Source organism: Pistacia vera, unplaced genomic scaffold (assembly GCF_008641045.1).
Source record: "Pistacia vera cultivar Batoury unplaced genomic scaffold, PisVer_v2 Contig259, whole genome shotgun sequence".
NCBI lineage: Eukaryota > Viridiplantae > Streptophyta > Magnoliopsida > Sapindales > Anacardiaceae > Pistacia > Pistacia vera.
In genome coordinates, this window is record NW_022196067.1 from 540,389 (window position 1) to 566,961 (window position 26,573).

The window sequence follows — 26,573 nt, forward strand, 5'->3', positions numbered from 1 at the left end:
ATAATTTTTTTCTCTTTCTAATTTAAAATCTATATAATAAATCAACCATAAAATGTGGAACTTTATTGGAGCAGTGATTGTAGAAGTTAGATTGCTGTTTTAGATGCTAGAATATTTGTAGTTAACTCTTAAAGTGTAAACTGAAAAATCACTTAGTTCTTCAGCGCTATAAGTAATAAGATATTAAGATATATAAAGTTTTTAGCTAAAATTAGTGTTAAAAGTGAGCCATTTTGTACCATTACATCACCTAGACGCAACAAATCAACCATATAATTGCACTAGAATAGACAAAAATACTAAAATAGACAACAACAAACCATTCTGCTCATAAAACAGGATAAAAAAAGACCACAAGAAATTCTTCTTTGTCGTCTATAATAATAATAATATCTACACTTGAATTCTCTAAAATACAAAAAGTCCAAAAATCCACTTAACAGAACTGACATAAATCATTTCTACAACTACAAAATTGCAACGTTCTCTTCTCGGCACCTGTGTCAATTGAGTTAGTAATAATTTTCTGGCACCTGTGTCAATTGAGTTAGTAATAATTTTCTGGCACCTGGCACCTCTTCACTGCCATGAAGCAAAACTGTATTATTGTAACTTGATAAAATTCTTTCAACTGTACAGCACAGACAGCTATAACTCGAGGATGGTTGAAAACCGAAGATGAAAACCAGGGAAAAGTAAGAGAAACCCAGAAACTATCAAGCTAGTGTGCTTTCAACGTATTCCATGGCTCTGTGTTTTACATATTCTATTCGTGATTCATCACCAACAGATTTCTCGTACTCCAGATACTTTTTGAATAAGAACTGCAAAACAATGATGTCACCGTATAAGGCACAACTGAAAAAGAAGCTAGAAAGTAGTTCAAGAAATGAAGTTTTGATAATTGTACACACTTTCATTTTTTTGGGTGGGAGACTCAAGCTGGTAGCCCTCTCGAATAGTGAACGAATCAAATCAACATCTCCAAGTCGAATCTCCTGACAAGTTTTGATCCAAGAAAGTAACATATGTTAACTTAAGAAAACAAGCAGATAGAACAGGCAAATGTTCAAAATAACTTACCTGATCAAGGTAAATACTCCACAAGTCTGTTCTCTTTGGGTACTCGCGCAAAATTCCTTCAAACATGGATCGCCCTCTATCTGGGACCCCTGTTTTGAACTCAAGTATAGCAGTTTGCGAGATAAATTTAATATGTTTGTGGCGCGGAAGACTTAGCAAAGCACGTTGTACCACAGACTGAACTCCATCTTTTTGTTGCTTCAAAATCCTCTGCACCCGCCGTAACCAAACCTACAGAGCCATCAAACATGAAAATTATTGGACCGATAAAATGTAAAAATAAATAAATAAACAAACTCATGAATACCTTGCATGAATGCTTGAACTTCTTGGTCATTTTCTCAAGAAGCTCATCAGCCAATTTATGTTGATCAGTCCTTTCGTACATGGCCAAGAGTGCTAGATGGACCTTTTTGGGATCCAAATACTGCAATGCTTTTTGAAATAGTTTTACGACAGCTTCCTGAAAAGAAAATAAATTAATTAAACTCCCGATTCATGTTACAAAACAAAACGAAAATATAAACTATTCACTGTTTTAAGTACCTCTGGAGGATTTCCATATTCATTTTCCAAGTTAAAATAAGCAACCCATATATTTAGCTTCTCGTTCTCTTCTCGGATGTTTATTGTTCTCAAAGCCCTTCAAAAAACAAAGATGAATGGCTAAGTAGAATTTTATTAATCAAATCATCACAGATGCGGCAATATCCAAGTGTAAATTTACAGGAAACTCCAATCTTAAATAACTTTGCAAATAAAAGGGAGCAATAACTAGATTATAATATGGTGTAGCACACACGTCCAAAGACAATACACGTTTATGGTATCAATAAAAGGAATCAAATAGATGCAGCTTTTCAATAGTGGCATGCTCACAAATTTTCTGTCAAAAATCTTTGGTCATAATTTTCCTTAATCATGACACATTTCCAATGAGAAAAATGAAAAGACAAGATTATTAGGGAAATGAGGATGAGCAGATTGACCAGGTTAATACCATTTTCCGTTTTCCTTATCTTCATTAGGAAATTCGAAAAAGATAAAGGAGACAAAACAGCATTGCACCAAACGAATTTGACTTCTGTATGGCACATTCATCCATCAATTGTTTGAATGTTGCAATTGATGGTTTAATGTTTCCTAAAAATCATATATTTGCCATGCCAGAGCAGGCCAGCATATATTGTCCACCAAACATTAATAAAAGGGAATACCTTTCAGCGATAGAGCGGGCTTTCTCGACGTCAGCCAAAGAGAGCATGAAAGCCATGTACTTTATCCAAACAAAACTGCTATTTGGGGAGCTTCTAACCAGTCTCTCAAATTCATCTGGAGTTTTTGGTGCATCCTTCTCTAATAGTCTTTCCTCGGCAGCCCTAATTTCTAGCTCCCTGTCCAAAATAAGTTCTCAAAATTAGTTCAAAAACCCAAATAAATCACCTTTAGATGACAGAGAAAATACCCAAAAACCCAAATACATTACACATTCACAAACAGTGAAAATACCTCTCTTCCTTTGCTTTCTTCTTTGCACGTCGTTTGTTCTTCTCATCCTTGTTATCTGCCTCATCAATGTGCTCTGTGCTCTGACCAACTACATTATCCACGTCAGGCTGTTCTATGTCTTCAAGAGTGACCTCAAGCGGAGGAACAGAAGCCCTAGATTCTGACTGAGAAAGAACCATATCTTCTCCATCTTCAGACTCATCGTCACTATCCTCAGCAGCAGGTAAACTGCCGTCCAACATTGATGAATGGTTGTGAGAACCATTTTCTTCAATATCTTCGTCAGTCTCTTCTTCTGAAAGCATTTGAAGGTCATTATCACCACTAAAATACGAATTCTTCATCCCAAGTGAAATTCGGCGCTTCTCCTCATCCACCTAATATGACAGATTTAATAATACAGGAGAAATTAGTAATAAAAATTCCAGAGAGCGATAACAAGTATTAGAGCCACTAGGTATTCTGACTAAATTTTATGGTAGACATTAAACTAGTTGCTAGACCTCAAAGCAAAAAATGCTGATCATGAGAACTGTCCATTTTCTACTAATTCTAATATGATGTGCATAACTAATTGGAATCGAAACAACACTACATGACAACATGTTTTTTAAACACATGTTTACCTTCAATATCTTAACCATAACTTTCTCCCCAGCTCTGTATTTAGTGTCAATATTTTCAACGCGATCATCTGAAATCTCTGACACATGGCATAATCCAACCTGAGTAATCAACAGAAAGACATACACTCAAATTGATAATACATACAAATCAAGTAAGATCAAATAAAATTACATGTTTGAATATCATGAGAACTAAAAACTGTGCATTGTAATGTATTCCTTACCAAGGTTGTTCTGTCAATTATGATAAATAAACCATATGACTCCACCCGCTTAATCCTCCCTGAAACTATATCTCCAACATGCAGACTACTTAAATCATTCATTTCTGATTTTGAAGCATTGCTGGAATTCAATGTTTTCAAGGTAACTTCAACCCGCTTCGACAAAGGCTCCACAGATAACACCCTGTACTTAAGCTTCTTATTACACCACACAGAATATTGACTAACCATCGACCAGCAGGAACATAAAGAAAAAAACCAAAACCTACCTGCCAACCACAAGTTTTCCAACAGGAAATTCTTTTTCAGGACTTTCAACAAATCCATCCGACAAATTTGAGAGGAGAATTTTGGCATCAAGCTTCCGTGATAGCAATATAAAACATCCTTTCGATGTAACATGCTTAACATAACCCTGTGAACCCAATAAACATGTATTAGCACCAGTAATCAAGGGAACATGATTAATTAATATGTGAGAAGATACCACAATAAACAAGCTGTCCATGATAGTGAACATGAATCTAAGATCAAAATCATCCTGGAATTCTAAATCCAACAGACATTCAAACTCCAAAAATAAAAAAAGCCCCAAACAACAAAATGATTTTTGTTCACATTCCAATCAATTGCAAGAACTTGAAATTGTGATATAGTCCTTTGTTAAGGCAAATATTAATTAGTAAATCACCCACATAAAACAACAGAAACTATAACTTATTCTTAATGCAACCATTCTTTAAAAAAAATGATATGTGAAGGCATAGCAATCTATCATCTGCTATTAGTTGGTGATCACAAGATTATAACTATCAGAATATTATATACAGTGAAAAAGAGTACAATGTACTTCTGGCCCATCTCAATATCTTGTACCTTCTTCTGATGGAAATAAATTAGTTCTTGTTTAAAGAGACAGAAAAAATATTAAAAATAATAATAATAATAAAAGCTCAATGTTATACCTGTACAGCCATATTAGGGGATAGATCCTCAATCTTTTCCAAACGATTGCCAGGAGTATCTCTGCAAATGGAAACCACAAAATAACTCTATACTTAAACAAACAAGAAGTATGTAGTGAATGGACCACAGAAATAGCAATAATGAACCGTAAAACAGAAGTAACATATGAAAGTTATACCATCAATAAAATGACCATCTAGATAAATTATTAATAAAGAAAAAATTATTTCATGTGGTAATTTCTAAGGCTTGCCGCTGTATAAACAGGATCGCCAGAAACATATACTTCTATGAACAAAGTTTAAAAAAGGTATCTAATTTTATCAAACTAGAAGAAGCTGGACTTACACATCAATGGAGAGATCGGAAGAACTTCGACCGCGCATGCCATCTAATGATAAACGTAACGAAAGATCAACATGAATGGTTCCCTTAATAGAACGACTGATTTCTAAGACCTTGCACTTGACAAATTGACCTTCATGATATCCAGACAATGGATCATGAACCCATGAATCCTTGAGTTCCACAAAATGAACCCTACCAAACATATGAGGACCAATTTGCACAACCAATCCACCAACACCTGGAAGTATTTTGGAAATCCTGCCACCAACAATATCTCCTTCATTTATATGAGCTGCAGTATTATCATCTGAAATTTTATTATCATCCATCTTATTGCTTCCTTGATGACCAAAAGGCAGCCTCACCAAGCGCAACAACTTCTTCTCCCTATTGATACTCAAAACATGACCAGTAACAGCTTTTCCCACATGTAAGAATTTCTGGAATTCTTGAAGTTCACTAGGTTCACAGGCACTGTCAAGGATAAAAAGCTGAGCCTTCACTTCTCGAGATACTGTTAACCAAGCCCATTCACTGTCCACTTTATACACATAACCGGTGACACATTGCCCAGTAGAAAAATCAAATTCTTCACTCAAAAGCTTGCTCTCTAATTCAGAGGAACCTGCAAAAGCATTGCAAAAGTAATATAGCTTTAATAACACACCAAAAACATACAAAACTTGTAAAATTAATCATACAGGTATTCTTCAAAGCTCACTTGATTGAAAATAAGCAAAACAAAGTAGAGATCTATACAGTTAACAGTACAAAAATGGATAATAGGAACTTGCATATTAACAAGTTTAAACTATTTAATATGAGAATTTATACCAAGATGCTACAGCAATCAAATCATACATGTGGGAGCACTAACACAGTATTAGCCAGAAAAGATAAAACTCGAGGGTAAATATTTAACGAGAAATGAAGTCAGTAGCAGAGTCAAGAAGGTCTGAGTCAAGAAGCAGAAAGACCGAGATAGAAAATACTATAGTTCACAAGGAAAAAAATAAAGACAGCATAACTGGGGCAGCTTTATGACACTTTCCCAAAAGTTTAAGTATAGTAACTTGAAAAGATCACATATTTAGTAAAATACTTATTCAAATTACGAAGAAAACTTCACGCACTTCCATTTCTTCTGATTCTGATCTTTAGTTTCAGTGAAGTGATAAAACACAACTGAACATTAGAGAAAAGATATTTTACACCGAACACACCGGTACAAAATATTTATGGTCAATAGTACCTGATAAAGACAAAATGGAAATAATGATTAAACCTTGATTCCAACCACAAACATTTGAGATAGCATGATTTGTGCTATATAAGTCTCTTATATTTTGCAGTATAATATTCTACCTGTTACTAGTGTGGGTTTGATGGACAGCTCCCAATGGTGGCTTTTCTTATTATCTGGTTGATTAGACTTGGCTACAATCCTTGCAGTCACTGTTTGCCCAACTCTAAAGTTGCTGAATGGATTTTCTGGAATATTATTCTTATCATCGTTCACCTGCTCATTTGATAAGTTAAAAAGTAATAAAAGAACAATTATGTTAGTCAATAACATAACTAACAAAATAAGTAAAAAGTGGATGGTGTACAATAGCTAATTATTAAATGCCTAAATAACATCATATTCCAAGAAATCACCTCTGTTATGTGAACCCTCCCATGGAAACCAATTCCAAATTTCAGTCTCAGTTCCAGAGGCTTAATTTCAGTAATCTGAAAATCAAAACATGAAAAAGAGAATACATATAAGCATCCTTTCTCAGTTCCAAACAGAATATTCTGATTCTTATTTTTAAAAAAATATATTAAAAATCAAAGTACTCTAAGCAAACAAGCCATGCCTAGCAAAAGAAAATTAAAGCTCTTCCTACACAGTAACACAAAATATTAGGAGAGAAGAGCTCATAAAATATTTCAAACTTATCTACCTCTGCCTGAACCAAAGATCCAATGCTGTATGCAGATTTTTTTTTGGACCTCTTGGAACTGGAAGTCTCACTGACTTCACTAACAGATTTAAGAAGCAAAAGCAACCTCCCAGCAGTTGAAGGACTTGGAAGGGCCATAATGGTAGCAATTACACTGCACAAAGTATCCACAATTAGAAGAAAGAAAAAAGCAATAATATCCAAAAACTTAAAAGGAAACAAATGATAGTTGTCACAGAAACTCCCCAGGGCCAAAGGTAAAAGCCCAAAGTATTCAGAAGTTGTGTGCATTTATAATGTCAGGTTCCCTTTTTTCCACAAAATCAGAGAAACATGATGCAAGTGAGAACACGAGAAGAGGGAACAATAAACATCATACCATTAACCTCAAAAAATTTAAAAGAGAGTCTTGTTAATTTAGTGGCCATGCTTACAGACAGGAAAAGAAGAATACAGCAGAAAGCATTGATCATTGAAATGAATGTTCACCTTTGTCCATTTACAAATTGTTTCAGTGGAAAATTTTGTATGTTGTAGTCTGATAAAGATGCATATCCTATAGCATAATCATACTCTGGCAACAAAAGAACCTGGTTTCAGAAGAAACAACTCTGAGAACATGTACAAATGTATTGGAGCATCATCAGACAACACAACAATATCAAATACTTGCCAAGTAATTCTCTTTCACAATCTCCACAACTGCATTTACTGTCTGATGCACCTCCAAGTCCTTGGATGCTTTTCTTTTGCGTTTCTGAAAATCAAGCATGGTAAATATTAGGACCCAGAGACAAAAATAAATAAATAAATAAAATGACAGAAATTCTTCATATGAGAAGAAATGAATGCCCACACAACACCAATAAAAGGTCAACCTAAAGAGGACAACTGTCATGCAGGAGATAATTATTCTCATTTAATTTTCATCTACCAAGGTTACAGCTTATTTGTAATGAAGGGATGCATATAATTAAAGATATGACATGAGAGAAGCTGGAAGCACAGTTATACCTTCTTGTGAGTCTGGCTGCTTGAACTTTGTTCTCTGGCTCTGTCAATGAACTCTGTTTTCAGAGATAAATCAACAAGGCGTTCTGTCTTGGCAACATCAAGAACCGCAGCTAGAATGACAGAGCCTTCTTCCACGATAGCTCCACCTACTGCAAATATATACTCCACCATAGTTATTGGATTGCAGATCACAAAATTTCAACAGATAAAGTTCATCAAAATAACTTACACTGATAATGAGTAATAAAGCCAAAAACATCACTGTGTTTTTCAAAACTGACAACCACTCCAACATCCTTTGCCTCCTGAATTTTGCCTTCAATGACACTGCCAATGGTAAATCCTTCCACCCACTTTAACTCTGATCCTTTGGGGTCTGATGATTGCAACATTGCAACCTGTAGCAAAGAAGAACATTCAAGAAAATGTAAAATCAAGATATAAAGCAGGATTCAAAAGTGATCTATATCATTCTAATGCAAGAAGAATAAAAGAAATAAGAAACTAAATAATCACTCAATATAAAATACAATAAAGAAAGAAAATCTTTATCATGTTTAAGGAGCTTTTGTTGAGAAGTTGTTCAGACTTGATTATTGTCTCCTATATAATGGACTTCTCCTTGGTATAGTAATTTTAAGCATCTTATCAAAAAAAAGAAAAGAAAATAATGAAAAAACCAATAGCAGATCATCACAAGAGGCAAATTACTATGGTGCCCATAATTTCACCTTCTCTTCCAATACGAAGTATTCTTGAATGAAGGATGCATCTGTTGAGGAACAGCATGACTGCTTCAAAGACAGTGTAATTCTACCTGTATCATTATTGACCTATAAAAAGGAAAAAAGAAGAAAGGATTGAATTTGATCCGAAATACAATTTCAAAGGTCAGAAATTATGATGAAATTTAGCTTCAAGAAGTTCACCAACATCAACTATATTGCTGCGAACAGATTGCCCAACATAAAAAGCTTTCGAAAGATCAGCTCTCTGGTCGTCCATTGCCTTAAAAATAGGGGGAAAAAAGATGAAAAATTACTAAAGCAACCAACTGAAACAACATTTAGAACCAATTAAAAAAAAAAAAAAAAAAAAAACCTAAAAAGCAAAATCTACCTTGCTTCTAGGAGCAAAGCCAGTCAGGCGCCCAAGATAGCGGACAAAGCAACCAGTTTCAATTAAGTTGCAAATGTACCCCTGGTTCACATAAATAAATTTGCAAATGTGAGGTAAAAGCAGTAGATCATGACTGCATCGTAATACAGAGATAATTTTTTGTGAAAAACAAGATTAACACCTAATTAAATAAGTAGGAACCCTTAACTACTTACATGGACAACCGTGTGGGGATGGATATGACTGACATCGGAAGGAAGCTGTTGGCCAGAGTTGATTAGAGAATATTTCGCAGAGAGTAACAAGCTGTTGCCCTCAATATCTACAACAGAGGTAAAAGAACATTTCCAATGCTTTATATTAGTGGTCTAAAGCCTTATCTGATAACAAGAGAATTTTCTTTGTTTCCCAGCCACAAAGAAAATTTGTATTAATGTAATTGAAACCGGTCCTGCTTCACCTAAAGAACATTTTATCATTCTTTATAGTCTCTCTTTTCCTTGAACATGGTTTTGCTTTTTCCATGGACAGAAACAGAGGGTGCTTAGGCGGACAGAATAAAGAAACCAGAAGGAAAAAAAATAATAATATTACCTAGGACCAGCAGCTGATCAAACTCATACCCAGGCTTTATGACTGACTTCATCAAAGTAGCATGCCCTGGGTCAACAGAAACTATAAGTCAGAAAAAACCATAAGAAAGCAGCTGAACTGGAAAATTCTTTATGAAGGCAAAGTAAATGTATACCATGGTGGTCTGCCAAATGTTCAGTAGAAATTGTACCCTTCGAGTAACCTTTAGCATTAACATACACGATTACTGCATTGGGGGTTACTACATCAACCACTCCAGAAACTATGCTACCCAACTTGACCAAATCATCTTCAGAAACCCTGCATTCCAAATTTAAATTTAAAATGAGAATAGTAATTGATGAAAGATACCCTTACAAGGCACAGAAAAGTTATACAAGAAACCTTGTACACTAGACATCTCTACAACAAAACATCAACTGAGAGAACTGAGCTACAGCTATTGCAACATGCCTCTTTTTCCACTTATTCAGTAACAGATAAGTAATTACAGCAGTTCCTACTGTCAAAATGGTTAAGAGTTTTTAAAACAACAGTAACAGCAGTAAATCAGTTACCTTCCTCTAGTCTTGCAATATGACTCAGAAAGTGATAGACAGAACCAAAATTAGCAGATCATATGATATATGCATGAAGCATTGACAAAAAATTGTGTTGCTTACCCAACCAAAATACAAAGAAGTGCCACATTAAAGTCCGCATAAGAGAGATACACATGGATCAACTAAACAAAATCAGGAAGATTGTAGTGAAGCAAACCTTATAGGCTTCATTAAGAAACTAAGGTTGATGCGTCGTGAAGCAGGAATAGAACTCGCTACTCTGCATTTGACAACTTGTCCAACATGATACATAGAACTTGGTTCACACCCAGGATCTAATCCAAGCTCAGATCTGTTTTACAATGAACAACAATCAATCAATAAGCAATGATGATAAACCCAAAAAACCAGAATAATATGAAATGAAAAACAAAAGTCTTCTTGAGACATGGTCGCTAGATCTAGTTACATATCAACCTATCATAACAGAAAACTAAAGGCAATAATTTTTAATAGCTAACATCTTTCATCCCAGCTATTGTACAATCAGAAGCTTGATCAACTAATCCTCCAAAGAACAGCAGGATACGCAAGCAACCATGGAAAAGAAAGCTCAAAGTCTAATTTTATTTGTAAATCACTACATAAAGACGATAATCTTATTTTGCCTAAAAAGAGTGTAGCTGATATCTTCTTTATCGTAATATGGGCAATTAAAACATTGTGCCCTAACCTGCAAAGAGTAACAGGATACATGTACAGCCATGAAAAATGAGGCTTTCAGCCTATTTCTAAAATTCGGTAGAAATAGTACCTTTTTAGATATAGTGCCTTTTCTAACCCTAATTTGATGAAATTAACCTCTATTCTGGCCTTGTTAAACAAAAGATTGTTTCCTTAAAAAAATAACCTTTATTCTAGTTTCATTAAACAAAAATTTATATCATCAGCAAAGAACATGCATCACAATAAGCTAATGCATAATTCTATAAACTCATTCTAATGAAACACTAGAAAATACTTGAACAAGCAAAACTTAAACTAGATGCCAAGAGTAAAATCCAAAAATTTTTAGACTAGCCTAGAAGCAAAGCCTTGGACTCCATTGTAAAACCGGACAAAGCAACCGTGCTTCTCAATCTTCGTTATCCATCCATGCGTTATCAATCCATCAGTCGCATCAGCATATGAACTTACAATTCCAAGCTTCGATTTCACCTGAAAAGTGTTATCAACAATGTTGCATCAGAATAGATAGACAATTGAAGAACAGCACACATCTATAGATTTTTTGCAACTAAAAGTTTGATTCTGATAATGAATATGTGGATTTTTACTACTAAGGAATACTTAGAATAAAGTTGATAAAGTCATAGGAAGTTTTAGTTTTACCAAAAAAACTTTGACATCAAGAAGATTAGCAAATCAAAGTAATTTTTTCAAACTGAAACTCAGGGCAATATTACAAAATGTGCAAAAAGAAAACTTATGCACTAGGGATACAAAAAATAAGATTACAGATACATATATGCAAAGTGGAAAAAGTTAAATACCTATCGTAACTCTTCGATGAGCAATAACTTGACAAATTTATTCAGAATTCATTTAAACTAGGTACAGAAAAGTTTTGTAAGTCATATGGCACTCATCCAAACAAAACTATGCCACTGAAGGAAACAGCAACCCGAAAAAAACATACCAGTGTTTTCTTATGCGTAACTGTAATCCTCTTTGATTTAACACCAAGCACGCGGAACACCAATTCAGCCCCAACCTGCACAATGAGCAAGAAAAATAAGGGCAAAGGTTTTAATTTATTAGCAATTACTAATCGAAAGAATGAATCCCAAAAGGAACCATTGTTACAAAATCACTTCAAACATACACATAGAAAAGAATAGGTTGCCATTTGCTAGGAAATAACCTTAAATTTTTTTCCAGGCTTCACAATTTCAAATTCTGACATATGTCGAAGCGGACAAAGTGCCTTCACACCTCCAGGAAATTGCACAATAGCACCAAAACTATCAACATGTATCACTTTAGCCCTCACCACCATCCCTGGCATGACATCCGAGTGGGTAAACACTGACCCTTCAAAAGCACTGGCCTACATGATTAAAAGACAGTAAGAAAACTAAACCATCTTAAGAACTAGAGTCAAAAAACAGTCGGATAACAAGAATAAAGCCTCATTAGGAGCAGTATCCAATCTATACAGCATACAAATAGAAGAAGAGAAACCACTAAATAATCCTAGAAATACTCGATGAAGATGCCAATCGACAAACAACTGTCATATTACTTCACTGCTAAAGATGGAGATTAAGAAGTAGAGCAAAGATCTACCGAAGTGACATACAATAATCAAGGCCTAGGAAAACTGAAAGTACGATATAAGTCATAATGTACAACTGAATATGTTTTTCACTTGCTTCTTTAAACTACATCTGCTGGTGTGTTTCTTAACAAAAATAAATAAATAAGATGCATAAATATTGCCGCCCATGAAAAACTTTTAATTTGATTATGATATTACATGCAACACAAAGTGACAGTATCTTCTTCATTGGAAGATAAACGCATGCTCTCCAGGGTTGAACCCAAGCCTCACTCTCTACCTCATTTTTAATTTGTAAAATAGGTTATTATATTAGCACTAAGGGACAAGGAAAAAAAAAACCTACAAAATAACAACATTGATAATCGACTACTTACATTTTACTTATAAGCAAATGCTCGTATAATGTCTATATTCTATAGAGTTACTATTTTCAAATTAGAGATGCATTTCCTAGTCAAGAGTGTCCTATAAAAGTGAAATGGCAACCTTCAGAATCCCAGTTGCAAGCCCCTCCAAGTGCCTAAACCCAAGAATTCGAACACGAACACGGGTTCCTTCCTTGTACTTTTTTTCCAGTTTCTTCACTTCCTCTTCAGCAACATCAGATATCTGCAGTGAAATGCACAAAAAAGTTACTACCAACCCAGCAGAAACCTCACTGATTTAAATGATGCTTAACTATAACTAACCACAGATCAAACATACACTGACATATGCCGGAATTGATGCTGGAGTGGTAGGGATGTCAAGAAGCAGACCCAGCCCTCTATCAACCCTAACCACTTTTGACTGATCATAAATATCTCCAATTTTAACATGCTGCACATCAAGCCAGAAAATTAGAGTGTGCATAAGAATACTCAATTCACCAAATAAAAAGGTTTCCAATGGAACCACAAAAATAGTCATAAGAAAATGAAACGGAAAGGCTTCAACCTGCACTAAGATTGTTAAACAGATAAAAGTCTTATCTGGATGTAGCTGGGTCATCACAAAACACATACCATTATAATAATTAGTCGAAGAAGTTCCAGCACTAATGTCTACTACTTAGTAAATTAGAGTATTCCATGGGTTGACCTAATTCCTTTTTTCCAACCTAGGCCATATTGATTAGGTACTGGGAGATGAGACAAACCAGATTGCACTAATTCTATTTGAAAGCTCAAGTAACATCAATGGGCGAGAATGATATTTTATAAAGTTGCATAGCAAACTTACTGAAGGAGGAGCTTTGTTGTGAAGAAGATATGGATTCAGGGTCAAACCAATAGCTCTACTAGAGGGATCAACGAATAATATCCGAGCATTAACCTGAACATATCAGATACACATTAATGAATTAAATTTAAAGAAATTAAAATTAGGTGATAGAAAACATGGCAGACAAAACACCTGGCATAAATAATGTTTATAAAAACATGGCAAATAAAGCTTTACAATCATCAAAACCTAGAAAGCAATGCTGCAAAGAACCAACTAAACAATATGATTGCTACAACAATTACCTTCTTATTTTGACTGTAGTCATTCCTCCAGTTTGTAGTAGGGAATGTATTTTGTAAATGAAATATGTCAACCTGTTTAGTTAAAAGGAAAATACATATGCAGAGATAAGAAGAGAAAATAGAGAAAGATATTCGCAGGCAGTAGAGTCATGACTTGAACTTTATACTATTGACAAATTTAAAATAAAACTAAACCAAGAGAGCAGAATATATGAAAATTAAATCCATAACCAGTGGAGTGGAAACTCAATTTATCAATTAACATGACAAGCTAACATGACTAGAACACAGCCAAAAAAAGGGATAGAGAGAAACCCTTACAGTTCCAGTGAAGTATGTGAGGAACGATAACATTATTCCATTTTCAAGGATTGACTGTACACGAGCACTGACCATCATGCCTGGAATCAGAAGATCAATTGAAATTCCTTTAAGATCTTTGGTCTGTATAAGAGTACAATGGAAGAATGTTAAATTAAGGAATATAGTGGAAGACAATAAAGGCAACCAGATAAAAAAGCAATGAAATGGCAGGAACATACTACGCATTTAGACACTGTATCTGGGTCAGAACTCAGGTAAACCACTTTACGAGTTCTATCAATGCTTCTAACAACACCTTGTAAAAGTTGCCCAGGCTTCACTTCAATCCCCCTGCTTTCTGTAGAGACCAAGAAGAAATAAAGAAAATAAAAAATGAGTAAGATCAATATATTTAAAACCAAAATATGAGATATATAGATACACATATATGGTTGATGTAAAACAGGTTAACACTGAAGTCAAAACAAAAAAGAAGAAACAAAGAATACTATCTAAAAACAAACAGTAGTACGATCTAAATCGTGTTTTCAAGAACATAAATGCACTTTAGAATCACGTAAAAGTATATAACCAGGGAGCTGCAGCCTAAGAGTGAAGTTCAAAAAACAAAAATAGTAAAGAAAAAACTATCCAGACATTGCAAACCACAGAATAATCTAAATTGTACTTTTCAAGAACGGAAAAGCATTTTAAAGCCTTGCAAACAGTCAATGATCCACAAAACAACCAACAAAAAGAAAGAAGAAAGAAATTTGTCTTAAGGACTTTTAGCCTTTTCTTTTTACATACAAAAGCGTAGACACAATATTACAGTGATCAAACCATCTAAATGACCAAGAAGTTAGTGAATATGTACCAGCTTGGCTTTTTTTTGGCAAAAACCCAGTAAAAGAAGGCAATCCAAAATGAAGAATATAACCATGATCCTCAATGCTCTTCACATATGCAGTAAGGACCTGTAATAGAACAGAGTTAGAAAAAAAAATTACGGATAAAGAATTCTACACGAAATTGTGAATGTAATCGATAATCAAATGAATTGTAAACACAAAGAGAGATGGGAGACCATAGGAGAACAAATACATTATCCAAATCCATAAAAAAAATTAAAAAAAAAAAAAAAAAAAAAATTATGAAAGACTATGGACCAATTTATCTCCACAGCATGTGATGACATAATGTCCTTCATAAAACAACTCCATGCTTATCAACACCATAAGTTCATTCTCTGTAAGATATGTAACTGATACTAAATGCATTATTCACAGGATATATCGCAACCGTATTGCTAAATCAATCACTATATATAGTTTACTACACCAATTTGCAACTGGAGAGAACTATACTTTGACAAATGCTAACAAGCACAATACATTCTGAACTCCTTGTAGCCCAATATCTAAATACAACTTAAGCAATTTGCTAACCGATAAAGTGGTCTTGGGTAGAACTCACTCCCAAAAGCTAGCTCAAGGGAGGAGGGAGCCCAATCACTTATATACACCATAACGGCCCACTATTGGGGCGATATGGGACAAATTCAACTTCTAACACGCTCCCTCACGCTCGGCGTGCAAGGCCGGGGTCCAAACCCATCATCGCCCCAACAAAAGAGGGGAGAGAAACAAACATGGCTCTGATACCATGATAAAGTGGACTTGGGTAGAACTCACTCCCAAAAGCTAGCTCAAGAGAGGAGGGAGCTCAATCACTTATATACACCATAACAGCCCACTATTTGGGCGATGTGGGACAAATTCAACTTCTAACACTAACCAAGTAAGTCAAAAGAGTAAGGGCAAGTTTTTTGAAGCAATAAGCTCAGGTCTGGAAGTTACATCACAAACAAAGACATATATGTATGAATTCCCATGAAGTTTCAAATTCTACTTGAAGTAATAATCCATATGGCAGAGATATCAAGTTTAAACAGCTAACCTACTTCTGCAGAATTATACCAAGATCGTTATAGTAGTTCCTTTTTAGGGTCCAAATATGGTTATTGCACACTTAAAACACTTCTTTCACGAAAGCAAAATGAGCAGCACACTAGTTGTAAACTGCCTAGGTCATGCAAGCTACAAGACTTGTCTGGTGGAACTTTTGTGGACTCTGGGCTTCCGGACCAGTTTAGGTAGTATTTTTTATTTCAATACAATCTCAGCCTCACACACACACACACACACACACACAGAGTCTTGTGGCAAAACCGGTCAACCAATTTGATCAGCCCAGTAGCAAAATGATGACAAACATGGTGCAAACCAAAGTATAATTAAGGTATTTATACTGAGTCAGCACAAAGGAAAATGCACCAGACAAGAATTTGGTGTCTCTTTCTGGAGTTTTAGAGATGCAATCTACAGGCCAACAACCCACCACATAATCAAACACCGAAAGACTGTCAAAATAGTTAGTAGATAAACATGCTTTATTCCTAGTTTTCTCCTCCAATTAAGTTCAATTCATGTATGAAGAAAAGCCTATGCAATTCAACTATTATGTTAAAAATTCAACACATGAGAATAAATAAAGAAAACTTCAAGTTTATTATCATAGGAAAGAAAATTACCAAATTAGATCTTTTAACAATCAGAGTTACATACCATTCCTTCTTGAACAGCATCCAAGGTAAAGCCTTTGTGCAACAAAGAAAGGCGCAAAGAAAGCCAGATCTTTCTTTTCCCATTCTCTTTCTTGTCATCATCCAACTGCAAAACAGTGCAAGAAACCAGCTGCCCAACATGGAATATAGTTGGAAGGAGATTACCTTCACTATCCTGGTAAATAGAAAAAAAAATATATTGAGGTTTCGCAGTTGCAAAAGAAAGATAGTAATAAATTAATAACCTACAGCACATAAGCACCTCAACTTCAGTATCTAAAACAGGATCGAGCGCATCAGTGGCACGAGCTAATCCACGTAAGCCCCCTGGAAGACTTATTACAAGGTCTTTCTCATTCACTTCAGCAACAACTCCCCAAAGCCTCATTCCAGGTGAAATATTCTGGTCATTCACAGAGGAATAATAAGTCTTAACATATTATGAAGTTCACCACTCTGAATAAAAGTAAATTGAAAATTCCACCTGAAGTAATCAAACTAATCAGTCTGGGTTGGGAAAGAAAAACTACACATGACGACGCAGAGGACAAAATCTTTCCAATTAACAAGACCGTATTTATATTTCTTTGGTATAGGAAATAATTGTAATATTGACAGCATGAGAAGAAAAAGAAAACAATATATGAAATTCAACACAAAATTGGCTCCTTAAGATTATATGCATCCAATTTCAGAAATGTATGAGCAATGCATGGAAGAAAATCAAATCTTTAAGACCATTTAAACAGCATGCACTCAACAAAAGCAGCAATAAAAACATTCCACTTCAGAGTCTACCAACATCGTACAACAATCAATTTTAAGAGGTATATAACATATGCAATCTACATTCTGCCCATTTTTTCTTTTTAAAGTTTTCATCACCAAAATTATGTCTACTAATCAATAATCTAGTCCATAGCTTTCACATCAGACAAATTATAAAATTCTACAAAGGGAGCTCTTACCTTCCAAGTAATCTTATTGGCATATCTAGGCAGTTTGCCAGTAATACCATCGCCAAAAAGTGAACCCAAATCATCAACAGCTTCATTACTCTTCCTCTGCAACTTCTTCTTCTTCTTCTTCTTATTTAAGCCCCTCTCCTCCGCCTCAAGTTCCGCATCAACTTCAGCATAGATTTCGTCCCGCTCTCTTTGACTCAAAGTACTTCCCCCACCTGTTCACACACAACAATAATTCAAACTAACTAACTAAACAAATGAAAAAAAAAAAAAAAAAAAACCCTAACCTCGAGGAAAGACGGGAACATCGTCGTCCGCAAGCTGCAAAGCAGCGGCGTCACTCGACTCTTTCTTCGCGGCTTTGAACGGCTTCTTGGACGCTTTGTTAAGCTTTGGTCCGTCTTTCGACTTCCTCTTCTGCGATTTTTTAGAAGTCGCCGCCATTGTGTTAATTTGAAAACCCTAGCGTAATTATTTGGTAGATTTTGTAAAGCTTCAGAGTTCAGAGAGATTCAAAATTAGAGTTGTTGTTTCGTGACGACTGCCAAGAGCTCACAGCGAGCTTGTTGTCGTCTCGTGTTGACACTGAACAGAGGTTAGGGTTTAAGGGTTTTAGAGGAAATCTTGGGAGAAATCATTTTCGTCCCCGTATTTTGAACCTTTTCATTGCGACACTCATTTGAAATACTAACGTTTTGTTCCTTTGACTCAAAAAACCGTTTGTGAACAATTAATTGACTTGGATGTTCCAGGGATAAAATTGTAATTTTGCAATATTTTAAATAGGAAATTGATGGAAGGATTGTATTTGCTAATTTCTAACATATCAAGCGTGGTCTCCGAATAATATACCTTAAGTCAGAATGGAACTTTTTGAAAACTTAGGGGTGGTTATTGTTATTATTATTAATCAACTTAGAAATTATACTGAAATGACGAAAATATCCTTCTTAGCAATGATAAAAAATGCATTACGAAAACAATATTTCCATTACTTGAATGGAAATGGTTTGAATTTGCGTAAGTTTTTTTGTATAATTTATTTAGTCTAAAATTTTCGCCTACTTAAAGGACAGATGTTGTAAAAAAATTCAAAATAACCCCTAAATTTAACCGACATCATTATGAAAGTAAATTAAACAATTGAAGGTTATTTTGGTCATTGTAACATATGAAATGCTAAAAAATCAATTTTCGAATTAGCACTAATTATTAGCTCATTAACTGCAATTTAATTGACTTGAGAAGGAAGTTGAAACAAGTTATTTTTAATAATTATAAATTAAATCATTATATATTTAATCAAAGTTAGCATTGCCTTCTCCATTTTAATATTATCTAATAATATTATCATTTCTTTAATTAATAATATAGTTTGTGTGGATAAAAATTAATTTTACAAGCCATATACACAATTCCGACATTTGTTATATATATATTCTCGTTTGCTCTTATGTATGATCCAAGTAAAACTCTGTCTTACTATATAAAAAATAAAAATACTAATGTGGCGTTTATTTACGTTTTTGTTTTCAAAAATAAAATTGAGAATGAAAACAATAAGTTTGATTTTATATTTTCAAATTTTGAAAATGCATTCCTCATCATTTTCTAAAAGTAGTATTTGAAAATGAAAATAGTAAACATATGTTTGTTAATATTTTCTTATGATACAAATGGAACATTGTAGTAAATTAATAGAGAAAACAACTTTTTTTATGTTTTACGTGTTTTCAATTTTTTTAGGGTGCGTTTGGCTTATTATTTCTGCTCATATTCCCAATCCTATTCTCCAAATAATGTTTGACACATTATTCCAGAAATATTAGCCTACTTTTTAATTACTTTTAGACCCCATAAGATTATTAATTTTATTAAATACCCCCTGAAAAAAAGTTTAAAAAGTAACAAAAATACCCCCATGATCCATACTTGTTAGATTCCGGCAACCACCGTCGGTGGTAGCCGGAATCTGCCACAACGATGAATTACTGACTAGAACTGGCTGGTAATTCACCGATCTGGCCTTTTCCAGCCAGATCCACAGCCACAGTGGATCTGGCCGGAAAAGGACAGATCTACGGCCATATGTGGCGGTCGACAGCCAAAGATATGGCCTTTTCCGACTAGATCCGTGGTGGATCTAGTCGGAAAAGGCCATAGTGACGCCATACCGACCAGATCCGGCTGGTATGTGTCGTTATGCAATTTTTCGGCCAGATTCCGGCGGTGGTGGCCGGAATCTGACAATGCAGGTGGTGGGGGTCTTTTTGTCATTTTACATATTTTTATATATTGGGGTATTTATTAAATTAGCAAACTTATGAGGTTTTTTTATAAATTTTTAAATATTACCTCGTAATACTCTCATATTCAATTATCCCCAAAATCTTATCCAAAATAATAAACCAAACGCACCCTTAGTTATTTAATAAATTTTATGTTTTCCATGTTTTCTACTCTAGAAAACAGATATGATAAGTGAACAAGTATTACCTATTATAAAATAGAAAATGAGAATAAAAAAAATGAAAATGAAAATAAAAACGAACAAATCCTTTATTTTAAATATATATACAATTAGTAACTAATCTCTGGTCTCAGGATTCTCAATTTTAATCATGTTAATTAAAGATTAGCAATAAGTTGTTAGTTTCACAAAAGAAAAAAATTAAAGCTAGAGACAAGTGGATAACCTTTAATCCGTACATTAAAAACTTAAACCAAGTTTCGCCCTTCTCTTCAATATTCTGACACCAATGAACAACTCACATAGCTGTCTTCTCATCTTCCAGTTTTGATTTCTTAGATGAACGATACAATAAGAGTTGTCTCAACAAAAAATAGAAGTCTAAGGCAAAAACTAATAATTTCTCACATTCTGGCCACCATAGTTTCTAAAATTTACACTCTTGTCCCCATAATGTATGTTCATAATTCCTCACTAACAACATTTTGGCCGCCCTAGAATAAATTTTTGGACTCCACCCTTGGTTAAATGCGTTAGACTATCAGAATCTTCAGTAGAAAATCCAGGAGCATCTACACCAATTCCTCACTCCATCCATCCTGTTACTAATTCAAAATGATCCAGCGGTTAGCATAACTTTCTCCTACAAATGTGTATTTGATTGTTTCCTTGTTTTGCTCATATTTGTTTCCTTATTATATGCTTGACAGTTCAATTGTACAGTTATAAATATAATGGAAAACTGCACGGCTTAAGTGTGTTAGCCAAGCCAAAGATATCTCGTGTGTTCATCTTTTTGTTGAATTGTTAAGATCTTACATGGTATCAGCCTAACATCCTATAAGCACACGCTTTTCAAAATGATCCTTTCTCTAGCTTCCGCATCATCCAAATGGCCAACAACAACGACACCTCCATCCCTAAACCTATCCTACCATCACTATTTCTGTTAAGCTAGACGACTCCCACAATTATTTGGCATGGAAAATGCAGTTCCTTAATCTCCTCTGAGGACACGACTTAGTTGGCTTCATTGATGGTACTGAAGCTTGTCCTCCAAAAAATATTGCCTCTGGTTCATTAAATCCTGCCTATATTGTTTGGCAGAAGAAAGATGTTTGTCTCCTTGGATGGATCCTTGCATCTCTTTCGGAAAAACTTGTTTCCACTGTTTATGGATTGGAAACGTCTAAGCAAGTCTGGACTGCCCTGCAGACTCGCTTTTCTTCTCAATCATGTTCCCAAATTTCCCATCTTAAATGTCAACTTCAAACATTGACTCAAGGTACCAAATCCTGTTCCGAGTATCTTGACAATGCCAAAAGTCTTACAGAGTAATTGGCAACAGCTAGTAAGCCTGTTGACGATCAAGACTTGATCTCCTTTCTTCTTGGTGGCCTACAATCATCCTACACACCGTTTGCCACCTCTTTTAATTTTGCATCCCGTGAAACTGACTTCACATTCAAAGACTTTCAAGCTGAATTGCTGGGCTATGAAAATCTTATGGATATCAATCACTTTGTTCCTGGCACGGATAGTACTCACTTTGCATTTGCTGCAAACAAATCTAAGGCACCTACTTATGTGAAAAAGAAAGGACCTCTACTCCCTCCCACCAAAATGCATAATGCAGCTTCCTCTAATTATCGGCCACACCAGCAAACCAGATCTACTCTTCCATAACTCCCCAACAACCGTCTGGTTTGTCAAATTTGTGGTAAATCTGGCCATATTGTTATTGATTGTTTTCACCATTTTGATTATTCATATTAGGGTCTATTTCCTCCTCAAGATCTCGCAGCAATGGTCGCTGAGACTAATGCCACATTTGATCATCAAGTTTGGTATATGGACAGCGGAGCTAATGCCCATATTACATCAAATGCAACTATTCTCACTCATCAGCAGCCCTTTCGTGAATCAAAAACTGTAACTGTCGGAAATGGTTCAAGTCTGCAAGTTCTAAATACTGGTTCTACCACCTTTAAGTTCGGCCAATCCAATTTTCATCTAAACAAAATTCTCCATTGCTTACAAGCAGCTACCAATCTCATCTCTATCAATCAATTTTGTTTAGATAATAATTGTTACTATATCTTAACTGCTAATGATTTTATCGTGAAGGGAACCTGACAGGCAGAATTCTACTTCAAGGTGTGGTTGAAAACGGCCTATATCCACTAGCTGGGTGCAAGACTTCTCATAAAAGCCTCACATGTCTTTCAGTGACAATAAGGGTTCGAGCTAATGCAGACACTTGGCACTTAAGGCTAAGACATCCCTCTAGTGTCATTTTAGATAGTTTGTTTCATTTAAATAAACTCTCTATCAAAGGTCCTTCAAATAAAATAGAGTTTTGCTAGCAATTACCTTTCCCAGAGTCTAGTCATTAGTATTTTGTTCCTCTTGCTTTAATCCGCTCTGATGTATGGGTTTCCTCTGTACAACCAACTGGTGGTTATCCAAGAAATAGGACTAACACTTCTAGCTCAATCAAGTTTGTCCCCCCAATATTGGGTTGATGCATTCCTTACTTCAATGTTCTTAATAAACAGATTGCCAACCAAAGTCTTAGATAATATGACACCTTTTTTTTTACTTCATAAAACTGAGCCAACTTATATAGACTTACGTGTTTTTGGATGCGCTTGTTATCCACTCCTTCGACCGTATAATGACCATAAGTTGGCATTCCGAAGTAAAAAGTGTCTCTTCCTAGGCTATTCCAACTATCAAAAAGGATATAGGTGTCTTGACTTAGCCACTAAACGGGTATACATCTCACAACATGTCATCTTTGATGAGAAATCTTTCCCAGCTAAGGAACTGGTCGAGCACACCACATCTCGAAGAACAAATCCTACTGCAGGTGAACCACTGATAATTCCTAGTTCAGTTCTATCTAGTAACTTATTATCTAACATTTATGCAGCTATGTCATCTCCAAATGATCCTTCTCCCCCTTCAGTTCAATGGCACTCGCTACAACTGAAGTATACTAGCTCAGAATGCTTTTCAAAGAATTGATTATTGGTCTAGTCCACACACCAACTATATGGTTCGATAACATTGGGGCAATTGCACTCGCTTCAAATCTGTTGTTCCATGCAAGAACGAAGCACGTAGAGATTGACTATCATTTTATTTGAGAGTAAGTATGCAACAATGATATTAAAGTAAAAAATGTCTCAACCGTGGATCAAATAGCGAATGTCTTCACCAAAGGCCAAACTGCACAACGTTTTTAGTATCTAAAGAGCAAATTAATGGTCTATCAAAACCCCATTAATTCGAGGGGGGGTGTTAGACTATCAGAATCTTGAGTAGAAAATCCAGGAGCATCTGCACCAATTGCTCACTCTATCCATTCTATTACTAATTCAAAATGTTCCAACTGTTAGCGTAACTTTCTCCTACAAATGTGTATTTGATTGTTTCCTTATTTTGCTCATATTTGTTTCCTTATTATACGTTTAACAGTTCAATTGTACAGCTATAAATATAATGGAAAACTACATGGCTTAAGTGTGTTAGCCAAGCCAAAGATATCTCATGTGTTCATCTTTCTATTGAATTGTTAAGATCTTACAAAATGTGGATAGAAAAGAGAATCACACACAGTTAAACCCATGGCAAATGGAGCCGACGAAGGAGGTGGTGGAAGGGAGGAGGATGAGGCGGTGCATCAGGGTGTGACCGGCGTGTATATGCATGGTTTATCTTGATGAAGTGACCGATGTGTATATGCATGGTTATCTTGATGAAGAAAACTATAAATTTGACCTAATTACTTAGGGATCTTTCTTAATTTATGAAATTTAAAGATATATTTGATCATTTTCTTAAAAAAACCTATGAAGATTTCTGTCACTTCAAAAACAATTATGATTTGTTTTAAAACCTATAGAATTTCTCAAAAAAAGCAATTTTTAAAAATTAATAACAATATATTTATAAAGTTAAATTCTCGACTTTGTTGAATCTCAAACCATGTCAAAATACACGATTTAAGTTGGTAAATAATATTAGTAATTAACCACCCCTAGGTGGCCGGGTAGGACAATAGGAACTCTTGAGTATGTTACTCAAGGGGTCTTGAGTTCATGGTTGCTAATAGGGGTGGCCACTAGATGATATACCCAATCGTTAACTTTAGGATTTCGGGGGATTAGTCAAGGTGCTCTTGAGCTCAATTGTGTTAACATTAACTCGTTCAAGATCAGACTTCAAAGTGTCTAGGATGTTGTCGAATGGACTGTCTGTGCTTCTATGAATGGGTCCTAGCTACTGCCGAATGCATGATCTGCACTGCCTGTACTAATGAACCTGACATCAAGACTTCAGCTTTTGCTACTTCATTGAACCTTGAATAAGGTGAAACACAACTTACCCTTACCCCAGACCCTCCCAATTCAGCCGCCAAGCTCTTCACCAACCCCAATATCCCATAATTCAACACTACATAAGTCAGAGTCGAAAGTCCCCACAATCAATGAACAAGCACTAGCAGTGAAAATTATGTGGCATTTGCATTGTAGTGCCATGACTCTTGTTGCGTGTTTTGCTGTAAGAAAAGCTCCAATGAGTTAACATTAACTCGTTCAAGATCAAAGTTGGGATGTCTAGGATATTGCCGAATGGATGATCCGAGCAGCTGCGAATGGGTCGTGCATTAGGCAACAACGCAAACCGTGCATTTGGTAGCAACTTTATTTGAATGTGTGATTGTGGGATGATTTGTTCATTGTAGAATTTTGTTTGATTTTATTTGAATTGATTGCAAGAAGATTGAATGAAGGTATGAAAATTAATTTGTTTGTGGCTTTATTTCCTAGTTAGTAAAAACGCGTATTATACACGAATTGTACGGACAGCCATATAATTCGTGTATAAAATGCACGTATACGTATTTTGTAAAATCTTCCATATAATTCGCGTATAATAAAGCTTTCTGTATAATTCGCGAATAATTTGCGAACTATTCGCGAATTATTGAAAAAAAAAAAAAAAAAAAAAATCTCACCCCTAAAACGACGTCGTTTTAGTGGGTTTTTACTAAAAATTAAAACAGATCTCTCTTCTTTGGTTCTTCACTTCTTCTTCCTCAGTTCTTCTTCAGCTTTTCTTCCTCAATTCCTCACGTTTTCAGCTTTAAGTGTTGAATCCACAATATTTCCCTGATTTTTCACAGCCATAGCATCCATCAATAGCATTCCATTCTATGTCGATGCTTCATGTTGTAAAGGCCCTCATAATAGCGTCCTCATAAAAATAAGTCGGGTCAACCACATGTAGAATACTAAATGTTCCATATACGCTGCAAAATGAAGGCAGAGAGCTACTGGACTCATGTTCATCCATTGTGTAAAAAAAATTTGTTTCATCACTAACACAAATAGGTCCCACTACAAAAGAAAAATCTGGAATAATCCACTCAGTACAGTTCACTACAGTGTAATTGTTCTGTTGCATGCGGGTAATGAATCTGGACTCTGAGAAGTTAGGAGAGTGAAGACTTTGCAGTGAGCATGGTGTCTCATTCACATCCATGATGGTTATAGTGTTTCGAAGATAGTCAACTTTTTGCACATAGTAATCGCCGGAGAAAGGAAGATGCAACAGAGTTTTGTTCCCAGAGCATGATAGTTCAAACCCTTCAAGTCCACAAAAATTTGATTGATTTATGAGTCTAAAGGGAAAACGGATTTGGCGGCCTTTTGGGCTGCAAGATGTGGGTTTACAGAATTCATAAGCATTCTGGTCGTTGTTTCCAAAAGTGTTATTTCTGGCTTCTGAGTAAGGTAAGAGAAGGAAGAAGATTATACTTAGCAGAAGGGTCATGGAGACAGACGAACAGAGAGAAATGTAGAGCTTGAGAGAGGAAGAGGGATAGAGGAATTGTCTAAAGTTTGAGTCTGGAGACTATAATTTGAATATCAGTTATATTTATATATTGTGTATTTGTGTTATTGGTTAATTGAATACTTTGCATTTGAAATATTATATGGATTTTAACCAGGTAGTCCATAAAAATGTTAAAACTAAGATTGATATTGCCGTATTTTTCAAAACGTATTATTAACAATGCATCGTATTAAACCCATATATACCCGTACCATATTTTTCCCGTATCTGAATTTTATGGCCGAATTTTTATAAATGTATTTTTCACTATTTACCGTATTATACCCGTAAAATTCCTGTACTGTTTTTTTGCCGTACCCGTATTTACTAACTAGGCTTTATTTGTTATCCTTATTTTGATATTTAATAAGATTTTCCTCTCTTTTTGTGTGTGTGTGTGTATTTTTTTATGATTGAGTTTTAGGAATGAAAGTTTCTTTGATTGAAACTAATTGAGTTTTGCGAATGAGAGTTTC

At 35.1% G+C, this 26,573-nt stretch overlaps 1 protein-coding gene across 2 annotated transcripts; it reads right to left on the reverse strand.

The window, feature by feature from the left end:
• Positions 1 to 329: 329 nt before the first annotated feature.
• Positions 330 to 18,314, reverse strand: LOC116132659 (rRNA biogenesis protein RRP5). 2 transcript variants are annotated; one of them, XR_004128444.1, is made up of 41 exons: positions 18,008 to 18,314; positions 17,724 to 17,935; positions 17,018 to 17,158; positions 16,757 to 16,930; positions 15,007 to 15,106; positions 14,369 to 14,487; positions 14,148 to 14,270; positions 13,827 to 13,898; positions 13,540 to 13,632; positions 13,024 to 13,137; positions 12,805 to 12,927; positions 11,899 to 12,084; positions 11,674 to 11,748; positions 11,056 to 11,192; positions 10,192 to 10,326; positions 9,587 to 9,732; positions 9,433 to 9,498; positions 9,054 to 9,160; positions 8,839 to 8,919; positions 8,653 to 8,727; positions 8,451 to 8,552; positions 7,949 to 8,117; positions 7,720 to 7,868; positions 7,379 to 7,462; positions 7,195 to 7,295; positions 6,706 to 6,859; positions 6,416 to 6,490; positions 6,122 to 6,275; positions 4,757 to 5,381; positions 4,408 to 4,468; positions 3,712 to 3,857; positions 3,443 to 3,626; positions 3,219 to 3,317; positions 2,593 to 2,969; positions 2,301 to 2,477; positions 1,630 to 1,726; positions 1,391 to 1,546; positions 1,084 to 1,314; positions 915 to 998; positions 569 to 824; positions 330 to 533 (listed from the first exon to the last, which is right to left on the reverse strand). XR_004128444.1 is itself a non-coding variant. In XM_031418326.1 (40 exons), the coding sequence occupies exons 1-40, from the start codon at positions 18,162 to 18,164 to the stop codon at positions 717 to 719; spliced, it is 5,769 nt and encodes a 1,922-aa protein (XP_031274186.1). In that variant the 5' UTR covers positions 18,165 to 18,314; the 3' UTR covers positions 330 to 716. The 2 variants fall into 2 exon arrangements, 1 of the variants encoding a protein (XP_031274186.1); XM_031418326.1 differs by having other exon boundaries at positions 330 to 824.
• Positions 18,315 to 26,573: the final 8,259 nt, after the last annotated feature.

What these genes read in the sequence shown, in the direction of transcription:
- LOC116132659 (XM_031418326.1), bottom strand. Translation starts at nt 18,164, where the DNA reads ATGGCGGCGACTTCTAAAAAATCGCAGAAGAGGAAGTCGAAAGACGGA. An exon ending in TCACATACTTCACTGGAACT is followed by an intron (nt 13,899 to 14,147) that starts GTAAGGGTTTCT and finishes TTAACTAAACAG; the next exon opens with GTTGACATATTTCATTTACA. An exon ending in GATCTTTGGTTCAGGCAGAG is followed by an intron (nt 6,491 to 6,705) that starts GTAGATAAGTTT and finishes TTTGATTTTCAG; the next exon opens with ATTACTGAAATTAAGCCTCT.